The 16,198-nt window shown below is 39.2% G+C and overlaps 5 protein-coding genes across 5 annotated transcripts in view; all 5 read left to right on the top strand.

The window, feature by feature from the left end:
* Positions 1–665: 665 nt before the first annotated feature.
* On the top strand, positions 666–1,748 carry LSM04_006278 (uncharacterized protein; the record flags this gene model as incomplete). Its single annotated transcript, XM_067333753.1, has 1 exon — positions 666–1,748. One exon carries the CDS (start codon positions 666–668, stop codon positions 1,746–1,748), a length of 1,083 nt encoding a protein of 360 aa, XP_067189499.1.
* Positions 1,749–3,094: 1,346 nt separating this feature from the next.
* LSM04_002672 (Phosphatidylinositol 3-/4-kinase) lies at positions 3,095–4,882 on the top strand (the record flags this gene model as incomplete). Its single annotated transcript, XM_067333752.1, has 1 exon — positions 3,095–4,882. The coding sequence occupies one exon, from the start codon at positions 3,095–3,097 to the stop codon at positions 4,880–4,882; it is 1,788 nt and encodes a 595-aa protein (XP_067189420.1).
* A 2,337-nt stretch (positions 4,883–7,219) lies between these two features.
* Positions 7,220–10,198, top strand: LSM04_005933 (uncharacterized protein; the record flags this gene model as incomplete). The annotated part of the gene is made up of 1 exon (XM_067333751.1): positions 7,220–10,198. One exon carries the CDS (start codon positions 7,220–7,222, stop codon positions 10,196–10,198), a length of 2,979 nt encoding a protein of 992 aa, XP_067189493.1.
* Positions 10,199–11,191: 993 nt separating this feature from the next.
* LSM04_008986 (Small GTPase) lies at positions 11,192–11,860 on the top strand (the record flags this gene model as incomplete). The annotated part of the gene is made up of 1 exon (XM_067333749.1): positions 11,192–11,860. One exon carries the CDS (start codon positions 11,192–11,194, stop codon positions 11,858–11,860), a length of 669 nt encoding a protein of 222 aa, XP_067189541.1.
* Positions 11,861–12,964: 1,104 nt separating this feature from the next.
* LSM04_008842 (Protein kinase domain) overlaps positions 12,965–16,198 on the top strand; it is a gene marked incomplete at both ends in the record, with an annotated part of 3,852 nt that continues 618 nt past the window's right edge. Inside the window, one exon of the mRNA XM_067333748.1 lies at positions 12,965–16,198. This exon is cut by the window's right edge and continues 618 nt beyond it. Coding sequence (XP_067189537.1) covers positions 12,965–16,198 — 3,234 coding nt within the window.

Raw genomic sequence — 16,198 nt, 5'->3', positions numbered from 1 at the left:
CTATTGAGGAGAAGAAGAAAAGAAAAAAAGCGAAAAGAAAAGAAGTGATGTGAAAAACTGTACGTACATGTATCTTGTGTAATATATATATATATATATATATATATATATATATATATATATATATATACCCATTTGTCTTTTCTGCGTATAGAGTGGGTATGAAGAATGAGAGAAGAAATTGCTGCAATCTATAGAAAAGAAAAAAAGTAAGTAACTGCTATTATTGCTTATGCAATGCCATTAACTCTTCAATGACGCATTTCTTACCTCTAATTATGAAGTTATATTTCTCATTTTACTAGTTGGATGAAAAATAAATCTTTATACATATATATATATATACATATATATATATATATATATATATATATATATATAACGAAAAAATATATATTTCTTTTTGCATTGCTCTTCCTTTTACTCTTCTTGTGTTTCATCACAGCTAGGAGGTGCAGAGGGTCTATAGTGAAAGGAAAGGGGGAGACGGAATAAAAAGGAGGAAGGAAAAAAGAAGAAACATTTCTCTTCCCTTCTTTCACTCCCTCTTTTCCTTTTTCTATTTTCTTCCTTTCTAAACCAAATATAAAAGAAAATAACAATAGTCAATAGTTATCGACGAATAAACGCAAACAACCGAAAGAAAAAAAATAGAATAAACGAGAATGTTGCACCTCTCACTACGGCGGTGTATAGCATTCCCAATCCACCGGGACACCACAAAGACACCACGTATGCTGAAGGAAGTTGGAACATGGTTATATAGACAAGAAACGGTAGATGCATTTCGTGTATGGTGTAAAGCAAACTATGTACGGGGAAATCGAAATGTACGCGTCGTATCTTCTATACATTACGCCCGTTGTCTTCGTGCGGCTCAACACCTGCGGCCTGGACAAGCGATTCTTACGTGTCCATATACAGCTTGTTTTAACTTTCTCGTTGTGGCACGGGAGATGTACAATCTTAACAGCACTAACCTCACACATAATTTCCCACTTGAGGTAAATTGGATGAATTACAACGAGCGTTGTTCATTTCTGCATGGGGCCTCTATATCGGAAATGGTACTTGCAGGGTGGATGTGCCGTATTGCCTCACTTGAGGAAAGTAGTTTTACACCATATATTAAATGGTTGTTAGAGGACACACGTGGGCGGGATGGTATTGCCAATGGTGTATCGAAAGAACGTGGAGAGGAGAGTGGACTTCTTGATCACTACTTTTCTGAAATGGCCACAGACGCCTGTGAAGACCCGGAGGTTTTTCTTGAGAATGTTTTTCGCAGTTTTGCCGCCTTACATTTACGTGCGGTGCCAATTGAACCAGACGCTATTCGTCTCTTTATTCCAGGCACAAACTTCTTCAAGGCAAGTGCAGATGATATGTTTGTACCAACCCTTATTCCGTTAATAGACGCCGTACCGCAGGTGGAGGACGGTTTACAGAATACTGTTGTACAGTTCTTTCCATACAATAATGATGATAATGATAATAATAATAATAATGAGGCACTGAAGCAACAGTGTCGTGAGATGTTTTTATCAGATGAAGAAACGCAAGCGGTAGAGAAAAGTCTCTCAAATGGTAGTGGTAGTAGTAGTGGGTTCTTTGCATTACGTGCTTTATGCCCTATTGAGAAGGGTGAGTATCTCTATCTTCGCGGTATGCCAAAACTGGGAGATGCGGAACAGGAATCCATGACAGTGAAAGTGATGGAAGCTAATCGTTTGATGAATAACGATTAAATTTATTTTTGGACTTTATTATTATTATTATTATTATTATTATTATTATTATTATTATTATTATTATTATTATCGTTATATATATATATTATTTTTTATTTAATTCTTCTTGTGTGTATTGTGATCTACATATGATGGAATCTATCTGTATCATTTTCTTTTTATTTTTACTATTTTCTTTACTTGCTATATATATATATATATATATATATATTTTTCCTTTTTTTCTCCTTATTTATACATATATAATGTAAACCACGTGGATATCTAAGGTGTATACACTTTTGCGGTTCTCTTCACTCACACAAAGGGAAAGACGTGTTATCCATACAAGGATAGAGAGAGAATTGAACACCAATAAAACAATAGCAACATATCAAAGAGAACAAAACGGACGAAGAGCAACAAAAATAAAAAAAAAGTAATAAAAAAGTAATCCATATATATATATATATATCAGGACGAAAACAAACAAACGAGCAGAGGAAATAGCAAAAAAAAAAAACAACAATAACACCAACAAAATATGTCTACTTGGGTAAGGTATCAGGCAAATATGTACCGCTACGGTCTTGTCTTTTGCTGTGCCTCTGCTGCGCTAGCGATGTTTGTTAATCAAGACGGGGCTAAAGAACAGTGGGATTGGATGAATAATCGATATGAACAGCAGAGAGCCGCAAAGAAGTCCCAGTGATAACAAATTTGCAAAAATTGGATATGAAGAGGCTTTTATTTTTTCTCTTTTTATTTTTATTTTTATCTTTATTTTCTCTCTCTCTCTATCTCGATCTAAAGCCTTCTTTTGGTATTGTCTTTGTGTTCACGCAATACGAGGAGGTGAGGGAAGTGAAGTTTGACTCGAATGAGGAAAGAAATCGAAAATAAAGTAAATGCAAGATCGTATTTCTGAGGCAAAATAGCCAATGCAAACGAAAAGAAAAAAATCTATTCATATATAAAGATATATATATCTTTATTGCTTTTTTGTAAAGCAAGCTCTCATCGCCTTCTTGTTCCATTGTGTACACATGAGAGTATGCCTCTGAGTTGTATTCATTTTGCTATACATTTGTTTCTAGATAATCTTTATTTTTTCTTTATTTTTTTCCTATCATTTTCTATTCTATCACAGGCAGGTAAATAAACCATATATACATAAACATATATATATATATATCTATATCTATATATACATATAGATTTAGCTACATACTTTTGAATTTACGCGAATCTCTTGGCCACGTGCTTCTATACATCAATCATTTCCTTCTTTTTTTCTTCCTTACGGCCGGTGTCAGCAGAGTGACTCTTTACTCTAGCGCTGCGCACGTTGTTGTGTCGCATGCATGATGGTGTTCCTCGACACCCGCAACGTTGCTATCAATCAAGAAACACCAACAATACCAATAACAACAGCAACAACAAGAAAAACGAGTGTGAACGAAAAGAATAGTGTGTTTGAGTGGGGAGAGGCGTGGGGTGATGGAAGTACGTGTTCAAGTGGTGCACTAACAGAAATGACCGTGCAGGGGCACATAACAGAGACCCATTTACCCCCGACACGATTACATGTGAGGCGAATGAAGGAAGAAAAGGAGGAAGATGAAGAAGAAAAGAAAACAGAAATACATGAAAAGAAGCGAAATGAGATATGGATACCCCAATCAACTATAAGGAATGATGAAACAATACCGTGTGTTATTTTGAAACCATTGAGGCGTGGTGTAAATAAGTGGTTGTTTACGTCTGAAGAGAATACTGACTGGCGTCGCTATGCTGTGGATATAATGGGAGAGAGGAATAGCTATGATGATACTGATATTAACTGTAAAAGCAATGATAATAACAACAACAACAACGTTGATAATAATTGCGATAGTCAATCATATCATCGTGCAACTTCTCCTGTTAAGTCTCTCTGTGGACTTTTAAATAAACCGGCGTTTCTTCGTCTCCATGCCCACAGTGCGGGTGGAACCTACATGGTAGTACTACCTGCTAAAAATCCATCACCATTATCATCAAGATCAGGATCATCATTAGGAGGAATAATAATAAGTGCTGGTGAATATATTGGCGCCGTGTTTAAACCCCGCTGTGAGGAAATAGGGCAAATACGTAATCCACATGGTAATTATTCAAGTGAACGTTTAGGCGAATTCACTCCTGGTACAGGAAGTGTACGTGAGGTGTTGGCATACTTACTTGATCATGAGGGAAGTGCTGGGGTAATGCCTACAGTGGAAGTACGGGCAGTGCGATTTAGTAGATATCGCAATATGTATACTTCTAATTCCACCACTTCCTCTTCCAGCTCCTCTAGTAGCAATACCAATGGAAGTATAGGCCTTTCTCTTAATATCTGTGTGGAAGAGGGAAATAATGATAAGAACATGGAAGACGAATATAATAATCATCACAATAATAATAATAATAATAATAATAATAATAATAATAATAATAATAATAATAATGGTGATGATGAAGATAATGATGAAGATAATGAGAGTGATGAAACGCCTATTGGAAGTCTTCAGTACTTTGTGCCGGAATGTATAGATGCGGCGGATTTACTTCCGGGTGGTTTCGCCGTGGAGGAAGTTCACCGCATTGCCATTTTCGATATTCGTACACTCAACAGTGATCGCCATAGCGGTAATATACTGGTGCGCCGCAGTCGTACAAACACCCCCCATCTTATTCCCATCGATCACAGTTATATCTGTCCCGCCGGCTTTGCAGATCCCGAGTTTGAGTGGATGTGTTGGCCGCAGACAAAAGTTCCCTTTTCAGCAGCCGCACGTGCGTACATTGCACGACTGGATGCCGCCTGCGATGCCGCACTTGTTTATCGTGTGTTAGTGGCAGATGAACGAAGAGATGTGAATAGCAGGACGGCGGCAGAGGCCGCAGCGGAGGTCCTGCAGTGCACCACACGTTTATTGCAAATAGCGGCATTGCAGTTTGATTTAACGGCCCACGGTGTTGGGCAGTTGTGTCGCCGGCGTACATTTACAGTGCCGTCGGTGTTGGAGGAGTTGATGGAATGTGCACGCGATGATGAGACGTGGCATGTGCACCTTCCCACGTTTGAGAGATTACTCTCGCAGAGACTTCAAGAGCAACAACAATAATAATAATAATAATAATAATAATAATAATAATAATAATAATAATAATAATAATAATAATAATAATAATAATAATAATAATAATAGTACTAGTAGTGGTAGTGATTGAAGTACACGAGTGGTGTTATTTACATTGAAACTGCGGTATTGACGGGACAGGAGCTTAAAGGAGAGAGAGAGAGAGAGAGAGAGAGAGAGAAAGTGAAGCCACCGGTCGAGAAGAGTACAGATTGTGAGAAGCAATAGGGAAATAAAAATAAAAAGAAGAAAAAAGCAATAATGACGTGAAAGATAGCGAGAGTTGAGTAAAGAGAAAAGCGAAGAGAAAGAAATGAATCAGGAAATGAGAAGGTATGACGTAACTGTAGATGTGTCAAGAGGAAAAAAAAAATAGAAGCAAAAAAAAAAAAAAAACGATAAAATGTGTTTTTGTTCCTTATTCTTCTTATTATTCCCATTTTTTCTTCTTCGAAAGGAAAGGCACATCGTTGAAAATGTGTTAGAAGAGAACTGAGGAAAAAAAAAAACACACTCAAAAGCAAAAACATTCATGAAAAACGAATACATATATATATATATATATATATATATTGTTTGGGATGAAGCGAAACATACATGAAAGAGAAGGAAATGATACTATTGGCTCTCACGAAATGCCCTTGACTTTCCAGTAGTTGCTATTCTTTTACCAAATACATCTGTCCTTCACTCTTTATTATTATTATTATTATTATTATTATTATTATTATTATTATTATTATCCCTTCGCTCAATATGTGTTTTCTTACCTCTGTACTCTTTTTTTTTTATTTCCACTACACTCAAACCCCAGTGCTATTTATCACTGCTGTATATTCACTATTGTTTTATTGTTTTTCTTTACTTTTCTATTACATTGAAGCGCTGGATCGGCGACAACAAAAAGAAAAACGAGCGATATTTTTCTTTGTTTGCTTTTCCTCCTTTTTTTCTTTTCCTTCTTTTCTTCCCTCGTCATGAGCGTTGCTGTGACTTGCGAGCGATGTTTCTTTTCTTTTTCTTTTTCTTGTTTTTCTTTCTTTTCATTGGAATGAAATTGCTTCCCGTGAGTTTATTATTATTATTATTATTATTATTATTATTATTATTATTATTATTATTATTATTATTATTATTATTATTATTATTGTGTATAAACCCTGTTCCTGTACATATTCCCCCTTTTTTCTCTTTTCATTGTATACAATTATGAAGGGAAAAGGTGGTTTGTTTGTTTGTGTGTGTGTGTGTGGGATCAGGAGTTGGTGAATGGAGGATTATTATGCACAAAGTATCATTTTTGTTGCATATATTGGATTTTCTTTTTTTCTTTTATTTTTGCTTTTTTCTTTGGATTCTTTTTCAATTATTGGGAGGTGCACAGTTGTTCTTTTTTCTTTCTTTTTTTTCTTTAAACATACCGTGTATTGCCCACAACCGTACACATTACATGGAGTAACCATATCTATTTCATATGAACATTCATCTACATACTTAAAACAGAAAGGTCATCTGTATTTTTCTTTTTCTTTTTATTATTATTAGTATTATTATTAAATTATTATTATTCTCTTTCCTCCCTTCCCACTACTTTCTTTTCCTTTGGGCTAAGAGAGTAATAAGGGGGGAAAAGAAAAAGGAATACAAATACAGAGAGAAATGCATACTGTATTTATGAAGACTGTTTTTTTTTCTCCTTCTCGGCAGTATTTGCATCTTTGTTCTATTAAAAAAAAAGAAATCAATCTTCTTGCGTGTGAGGATTTCTTGAATGATGAATGTAGAGGCTTTAATGTGAATAAAGCCATCAGTCTTTTTTGTTTGTTTGTATACACCTTATGTTACAGTGTACGAATATATAATGGTATATATATATATATTTATTTATTTATTTATCTTCTTTTATACTCTCTTTTCTCTATTTTGCTTTTTTTTTCTTGTTGCTCTGAATAGAGAGAGAAAGAGAGAGTTCTTCTCTTTGTGGTGGGTGTAAACAAAGGAATATAAAACCGTGGTCGCACCAACTAGAAATAACAAAAAAGAACAAGAACAGTACATTAAAAGAGAAAAAAACAACAACAGCGCATAACGTCAGAACCAGAGAACCATCAGCAGAGACAGCCTAGCAGGAAAGGACCATCCCTCATTTTCTTCCCCCATCTACCGCAGTACTCATATAATAATATAGTAACAAAGGTGAGAGAGACAGAAAGAGAAAAATCAGGAGAACCAATAGACACTCTTAACATCTCTCTCTCTCTCTCTCTCTCTCTATATATATATATATATATATATATATATATATATATATAATTGAGATACATGTCTGTAGACCCTGGCTCCCATCCACTTTCCTCCCCCCGTGTCTTTGCCGACACGGCGGCCCTTCGACAGGCGGTGGTCTCCCCGTTCGACGCGTACAGCCGCTATGAACGTCATCTCCTCGACGAAGTCAACGCCCTGCGGTGTAATCCCGCCGCGTACGCCGACGTTGTGGCCACCACCGCCGCCGTCTCGTATCCATTTGTACGGGATGATCCCACACCGTCGCGCTGCAGCGCCATGACACTCCCGCAGCTCCGCGTGTATATTGCCGACTTCCGGCGGGAGCGGCGGACTCTCGCAGAGGCGGCAGCAGCATTGAGAAAAGAGTGGGAGGAGGCAATCGCCGCCCAACAAGCGCGATGGGCCCAAGAAGACACGGAGCGGGTACGGCGGGCAAAGCGGGGAAGTATGCGACGCGCGCGTGGAACTGCCGGCTCTTCCACGACCACCGGCACATCTTCTATTTCCATCACGAATGCCATGAGTTCACCGACGGGAACAGTGGCGGGAGCGGGAGGAGAGGATTTTGTGCGGGAGCGAGAGCGGGAGGGACAGGCATTGCAGGCACAATATACGCAGAAACTGTGGGAGTTGGAGAGTAAAGGTGTACAGGTGGAACGGGCGTGCAAGTGGGCAATTGAAGGGGCGAATCTCATTATCAATTGTGTAGAGCGACTACGTAAGACGGAGGCCGTTCCTCCACTGGAGTACAGTAGAGGTCTCACACTTGTGGCCCGTGACGTGGGGAATGTGTGTCGTCATGTTTACGGTGAAACAGGAAACACACCGCCGTCCACACCACGAACTTCTATGCGAATCTCTACGCATCAACAAGAACAAGAAGAACAACAACAATCCCTCTCATTATTACCGACTGCGCATGGAAAACAAATGGAAGGTGAGGGGGAATTGTTGCCTACAGACCACGGTGTTATCAAGAAGTCTGAGAATGAAGGCTCTATATCCCGAGTGGGGGTGGAGTCACAGCAACGCCTTTCGTCACCTGCTTTAGCTCCTTATCCCGAGGAAAATGGAGATGATAATACGAGCAGGAGTGAAGTCCATAAAAGCAATAGCATCAGTAAAGGCGAGAATAACAGCAATAATTACAACAATATTGGGAATCTCACTACTCCCAGTCAATCGCCGAACAATATAAATTCTTCTCTCTCACCGCCACTTCTTGATGTAATTGACGAATCCTCAGCATGTACGGGGACTCTTACAACTTCTGTGAATGGGATGAAAAAAGAGGAAGCTTTTCTTAAAAAGACAACCATGAAAGTATGTGGTCTATATGGATATTTTTCAGGGGCACTGCGTGGTTTACAATTCTGCGGTGCTCTTGCCCCACGTAAGACATTAATTCAAATGCTTCTTGGTTTAAACGTACCACAGTTTGTATTGGTTGCACCAAATGCAGTGCCTGATGTATGTAAATTTCTTCACTCGCATTATACTGGAACGAATCAACTGGATAGTCCTCTTTTATGGGATGCAGGCCGTTTGTTGGGATGTGGATGGGTACGATCACCTAATGGTGTGGTAAGTGTGACAGTATTGGTGGCTACTAACTTTGAAGAATTGAGTCTTATTCACGAACGACGTGATTTTTCTCTTCCACAGATTCATCGTATTCTTAATGGCCGTAATGCAACTCTCATGAAGGGACTTACTAGTTCAGCTTTTGTAAATATTCACTCCAAACTAGATGTACAGGTAGTGGAACCGGTATCACACCCTATTTTTGTGGATAGATCACAAAAAATAGTTCGTTTAATTGTTAGAGCAGATTCAAATATAGTTGAAATTACGGCTACTGTAAGTGCCGAAGCAGAAACAATTCCATCTGTACCATTGCTTGATCGTGAGTTACTTCTTGTTCAGCGAAGACGTGATGAATTGGAAGAAGTAGAGATTCTTCTTGATATTCGAGCCGCGTGGCGACGTTGGTCCGGACAGGCTTTACTCGTCCAGATCTTTGAAAGGGACAAAAGAGCGGGTGGAGTGGGATCCTTCAGAAACATTGGTTTTATTCGAGTAACTCCCAATTCATGTCTTGGAGACGGTGCCTCGGATATCAATCATACTTCATATAGTTTACAACAACAACAACAAGAACAACAACAAGAACGAAGAACTGAAACTTCTATTATTCGTCCATTAGCACTTTTGTCACCCCAGAGCTGGACTCCCCCAGTTGAAGTTAAAGAGGAATTATATGGTTGGCCACTTGTAACTTCTGATTTTCAGAACCGCTGTGCAACTATTATTGAACCACTAGTTGGGACGTGGATTGCGAATGGTGAATCGCAGCATATTGCAATACAGATTCCAAACTATGAATATCTAAAGACCACCATTGATAATGTTCGTTTTCTTCTTGATAGGGAAGAGAGGTATATAGCATATGAAGAACGATGTGGAGGTGAACAGCGCATTAAGGAAATGATTGAATCAACCACGGAGGAGTTAAAAAGAGCAGAAGCGACACTTAATACTAATTCAGGTCCTATTCAACAGGAACTCGCATATCTCCAGAAGAATATGACAAGAAAACGTACCAAAGAGATGATACGACTCAAAAAACAGGAAGAGGAATTACGTAAACGACTTCAAGGAATGCAAGCTGATGTAGAGGAATTACGACAAGTTCTCACAGATGCAGAGAAAGATTTGTTAATGCTGGGTCGTGAGTACACAATTCATGCGAAGCGACGGCAATACTTGCAGCAGGAATATAAAAGACTCTGCGATCGCACCGACCGCACAAAACCACTTTGTGTGGAAGTTGTACTTGTCGCCGCAGGCACCGCGTCTTGTGTGGCGGCTGAGCGAACACAACTGCGGGCTGTGAATAGTGCGTGTACATTGTATGAAGGGGATGTGCGGGTACTGCGGGGCCTCACGGGCAGTGCATTACTGTTAGTGAATGGTCAGGAGGCGGTTCGGTGGGAGGTGCGGCCCGGGCACTGATGAGAGAGACACCATGTACGGTTTTTTTTTCTTAAAAAACTTGTTATTATTGCACATTCTCTGGTATTTGTCGTTTTTTTTGTCTTTTTCACTATTTCTTTTGCTTTTTTCTTTGGTTGTGTGTTTGTGTGTGTGTGTGTATTTCCTATATGTACCATTATTAGTAATATTATTATTATTATTATTTGACATGTCTCAAAATTTTTTTTTTTACTTTTTTCATATCTGAACTATCATGCAACGCAATAGAAGGGAAGACAACAAAAAAAGAAAAAAGAAAGGAAGTGGTGATGAAATGTGGTGGATAAAGGGAAGAAGAAAAACAAAATAAAAAGAAATGTACCTATTTTTATAAATTACTTTTTTCTTCTTTTTCTGTTTCGCTATATCTATTTCCAAGATCTCCCTTTTTTTTTTCTTGCTTTCGTTCCTTTTTCGTGAGTATGTGTGTTCCTGTGTATATAGTGCAAGTGAAAAAAGAATCAGTAAAACAGAAGAAGAAAAGAAATAGAGTCCTTGCGGATTCCATTTCTTTCTCTTTCTATCTGGTCTTTAATAACACTTTACTTGTCCATTTTTAATGTACTTAATTCATATTATTATTTCTTTTTTCTTTTATTTTCAGTCTCTTTGCGTTTCCGCATATATATATATATATATATATATATATGTACCCCTCTTTCTCTTTTTCTCTCCTCCGCGGCACGTACACCAGGTGAGAGGAGAGAAACAGGGCAGACAACAATAATAGCGAAAACTACGCAAGAATAACATCAAGTAACGCACATATCAAAAGAGAAAACAACAACAAAAAGGGTAAGGGGAAAAGGACCTGTTGAGTTTCCTACATTCCTCTCCCACTTTTCTTATTATTATCACTATCAGCATTCTTAGCATTATTATTATTATTATTATTATTATTATTATTATTATTATTATTATTATTATTATTATTATTATTATTAGTGTGTGTGTGTGCCTAGGGGACGGTAAATGAGCCACAAGTACATTTTCAAATACATCATCATTGGCGATATGGGCGTTGGCAAGAGTTCCCTCATGCAGTGCTTCACCGAACACCGTTTCCACCGCGATCTCCCGCACACCATCGGCGTCGAGTTCGGCACCGCCAGCGTCGATCTCAACGGCGAGGCCGTCAAACTGCAGATTTGGGGCACCGCCGGCCCGGAGCGGCTCCGCGCCGTCAATCACGGATATTACCGCGGGGCCGCCAGCGCACTTTTGGTGTGCGACGTGAGCAGAAGGGCGACTTTCACGCACATCGCCGTCTGGCTGCAGGATTCCCGCGGCAGTACGAATCCACACACGGTGATGGCGTTGGTTGGGAATAAATCCGATCTCGAAGAGGGGCGGGAGGTGTCGTTTGAGGAGGCGGCGAAGTTCGCCGCGGAGGAGAATATGTTGTTTCTGGAGTGCAGTGCGTTAAGTTGGGATAATGTGCAGCAGACGTTTCTGAACACCGCACATAAAATACACGAGGCGGTGTTGTGTGGTATATTAAATCCAGCGGATCCGGATAGTGGTGTGCAGCTGCATACAGCAACTTTACCCGGTGCTGTTTCTTCTACTACTGCTGGGGTTGCTGGTGCTTCTTCTAACAAAAGGAAGGGTGAACCACGTAAGAGTGGATGCGAATGTTGAAGAGAGAGAGAGAGAGAGAGAGAAAGAGAGATACAGGGATGAAGAGAAGAAGAAAGGAGACTAATTGGAGTTTAATGATGATATGGGGCGTACACTTTTATTTTCTTTATTTTTATTTAATGTGCGTATGAGGAGGGCTTTTCTCTTTTCCTTTTTTTGTGTGGTTTTTCAGCTTCTGTTTCTGTGTACGTGCATGTGTGTCAGCATATATATATATATATATATGTCGCTGCAGAAAGAATATGGAAGATAAAAAAGAAAGAAGGAAAGAAAGATATACGATCGGTACATGATAGCGGTTGCGTGGAGTTTCTATTAAATTATTTGTTTATTTTTCTCTCGTGAGGGTGAAATTGAGTGAAGGCAGTTTCATATACTTCACCAGAGGGACTCTCTAACACTTTGTAGTTTCTCTTTCTCTTTTTGTGTCCTGCGTTTGTCAGTCTCTTATTATCAAATTTTGTTTTTGTTTTTTTATTTTCTCTGTGTCTCTCTCTCTGTAACATTTTCTTTCCAGAAATGGTAAGAAATAGGGACAATAATAACAAGAGAAAAAAAAAACGGATACAACATTGAAACATCGTGATCTATATGTCTGATGGTCTCTTTTATATACACCTGTACTTTACATCAACTTTCCCATTTGCTATTGTTGTACTTTTGTTTTATTTATTAAAATAGTATGATTGTTGTTGTTTGTTTTTCTATCTGTTTCTTTTATCCTACGGATTCAATCTTTCTTCTACTTTTCACTCTTCTTTGTCTTTCTTTCTATCTCTGTGTGTGTGAAGTAGAAAAAAATAAATAAAAGAGAACTTCTGCAAAGGTGAGTCTCTACTGTAATAACAATAACAATAACAATAACAATAGCCCCACGTGTGGACCGGTATTCAGTAGTCGTAAGGAGCGAAGAGAAGAGAAGAAACTACTAGTCGGCAACTGTAAGCGTAATTACTGTTGTTTAAGTACACGGAGAAGGAGAATCTGAAAAAATAAAGAAAGAAGAAACAAAACTCCAAGAATCAAAACAAGAACAAGAAGCAGAAGAACAGCGGCCGCATCAACAGCATTAAAAAAAAAACAAGAAGAAAGTACACGTGGATAATGAAAACCAGAACAGTTCAACTATTTCTGGAAGAGTCACTCTTTGATGAAACACGTCATGCCGCTTCTTCCCTCGACGGCAGTATTCTCTGTGGTGGCAATAATAACAAAAGTAATAATAATAATAATAATAATAGTAATAATAATAATAATAATAATAATAATAATAATAATGCCGGTATGGAGTTTGATCACACGCTATTACCCCAACAAACCCGCCTTACAAGTGTCCAATTGGGCGATAAGTCCGATAGACGCACACGCGTCATGGATTTCTTCCTACTTCGACCCCATCAACAATCCATGGAACTCGCCAATGCCCTTCTCCGACAATTCGTCTTCCGTGCGTACAAGAAACGCGCCCCGGATATTATTCCCGCCTTTAATACCGCCTTTCCCCGCACACTTCACGCCATCACGAGTAAATCCCTCGTTCGGGCGTTATTAGATGAGATGGGAATAACAGAAGGACGCGGTTTAACAGATGTGATCACGCTAGATGAAACAGAGATGGAACACTCCACCTTCTCTCACTGTGCCACCACTCGGCAGGTGAGTCAAATGGGAAGTAATAATGAATCTGAAATGGAAGATACCGTGTTGGAGCAACTTGTACGACATGTACTGCGTCAATTCCATGCACGATACCCGGGTCGATATCAATGCACAAATGGAGATTCCTCCGTGGAGTCTAATCTCAATGCGAAGGTGAATACCAGTGGAAGTCGAGCCAGTCAAATGCGATGTCGTTATGAAAGTAACAAGAAATCAAACGATAGTGGGTTAACTTTTACAGATCAGGCATCACCGCTAAATGTTAGTCGTGAAAATACATCAAGTGCACTACGCTCCTTCTTTACAGAATATCCAACGGAAGATGATCAAGTTTTCGCCGTGGCCGCCGCACTCCTACGACAGCATGTTTCCCATCCATACTTAGTTCCCATCTCCCCAGTATTTGGAAATGATTCAGCAACGTTAATGACGATGGTGAATGAAAAAGATGAAGTTGGATCTACGAGTGAACACGCACCACCAACGTATGGATTTGCCCACATTATCAATTTTGAAGGTGGTACCTGTGATTACAGGAATGATGAGGTGATGCGATCTTCTTCTGATCGAATACTTCTTATGGATTTACTGAAGAATGTGCAGCAGACTACTATTTCTTGTCGAACACTGGCGGCTCTGCTTGGTGAGAATCTCTTGGGTGCTTGTCCACTATCGTGTGAAGCGTCTGTAGAGGGAATATCTATAACCTCACTAACATTAAATCGATCATCTGTAACATCTTCTGATTTCCCTCTCTGTGATAACGTATATACTGTTAAACCAGGGAATGAAAATAATGATGTGTATGATAGCCGTTCGCGTGAAAGACGGCGACGGGTACCGAGTTTACTTTGTGTCTACTTGTTAAGGCGCATACAAAAAGGATTACCACTGGCAGATGATGTTTACAAGCGAATGATAGAGTTTGAATGTGAACAGTCACAAATGAATACCGCCTCTATGAGTCTGCGTGATAGTTCAAGTAATATAATATTGTCACCTCTTGCTTTCTCAGTACAGGCGAGGGCGAGTGTGCCTAATATTCAACACTTGAGTACCTCACCACCACATATTATTGCTGTAGATTCAATGGAGAATATGACACGAATTGGTCGTGGATCAAGTGGGGAGTTATTCGCCATGCCAAGACTTGATACAGGAGAACTAGTAGCAGTAAAACGTATTTATATCACAGAAAATTCTAGAAAGCATGTGGAAAATGAACTTTCTGTTCTTCGTCGTAATATATTATTCGATCACAACAGTAATAGTAGCAGTCACAACAACAGTAACAGAAAAAGTTACTCCAAGAGAGAAGGAAATACCAATTCCAAGTCTCCTATGAGCACGACGGAACGTACAGATGTTGAAGAAGAGACGGAAAATTCTCCAGATGATATTACTGAGAATAGTGATAGTGATGATGCACGTGCTGTAGTGCGTTGTTATGATATGTTTATTGAAGGTGGATGTGCATTTATTGTAATGGAACTAATGGATAGTGGAAGTTTCATAGATGCACTAAATGCACGTCATGGTCGTGGATTCAGTGAGACAGAGTGTTGTGCGATTACCTTTCAGGTCCTACACGGTTTACGTTATTTGCATGACACTATTCGTCAGTTACACCGTGATTTAAAACCCCACAACATTCTCCTTAACCGCAGTACTGGGGAAGTGAAACTAACCGACTTTGGTCTCTCATCTAATCAACTGCAAAGTATGGGATTTGATCAGTGTGGGACATTTGTCGGTACATTAGCGTACATGTCCCCTGAACGTGTGGATGCGGACTCAGTGTATGGACGTGAAAGTGACTTTTGGAGTCTTGGCATCACATTACTGCAACTCGCATTAGGGAAACTGCCATTTACACCCACCATATTTACAATTGCCGCATTTCGCACACAACCCCCACGACTCCCTGTTCTGGCGCTCTCCTATGAAGATGATGATGATGATGAGGATGATCTTGATAGTAATAATGACAATAATGACAACAATCATAATCATAATCATAATCATCATTCACGCTATAATGAGAGTGATAACAGTGAAAGTACGAAGAGTCTACGTACGAGTAGGAGTAGGAGTAGCAATAGTGCCTTATCCACCACACGCGTATTCTCCACTGCCTTTCAGGACTTTGTGGCGGCTTTAATGCCTGCCGTTCATAAAGGACGCGAACGTCTCACGCCCGGCACAATTTCCGACTGCGAGGACTCCGTGCGGTCGTGCGCCTACACCTTTTCTCAACTGCGCCACGGCGGCCTCTCTTCACACACCGGCCAAGAGGAAGATGAGGATGGCAATAATGATAATGAGAAAGAGGAAGAAGAAAAAGAAAGAGAGGAGAATAATGGAAATGGGAATGAGAGACGAATGCGCGGTACGAATACGACTACAGCCAATAATAATAATAATAATAATAATAATAATAATAATAATAATAATAATAATAATAATAATAATAATAATAATAATAATAATAATAATAATAATAATAATAATAATAATAATAATAATAATAATAATGATAATAATGATAATAATGGGAATGACAGAATGGCCTTCAAACTCCGTACGGGCATCTCTGCAGTTGTGCACGGCAACACAATGGACGTTCTCAACTCCGCGTTTTTATTAACACGACACGACTTTCTCCATGCCGTAACTCCA

The sequence above is a fragment of the Trypanosoma melophagium genome, assembly GCF_022059095.1.
Source record: "Trypanosoma melophagium isolate St. Kilda chromosome Unknown ctg30segment0, whole genome shotgun sequence".
In the NCBI taxonomy this organism is placed as follows: domain Eukaryota; phylum Euglenozoa; class Kinetoplastea; order Trypanosomatida; family Trypanosomatidae; genus Trypanosoma; species Trypanosoma melophagium.
Note: the sequence above shows the minus strand (reverse complement) of the source record. Positions and strands in the feature narration are given on the sequence as shown.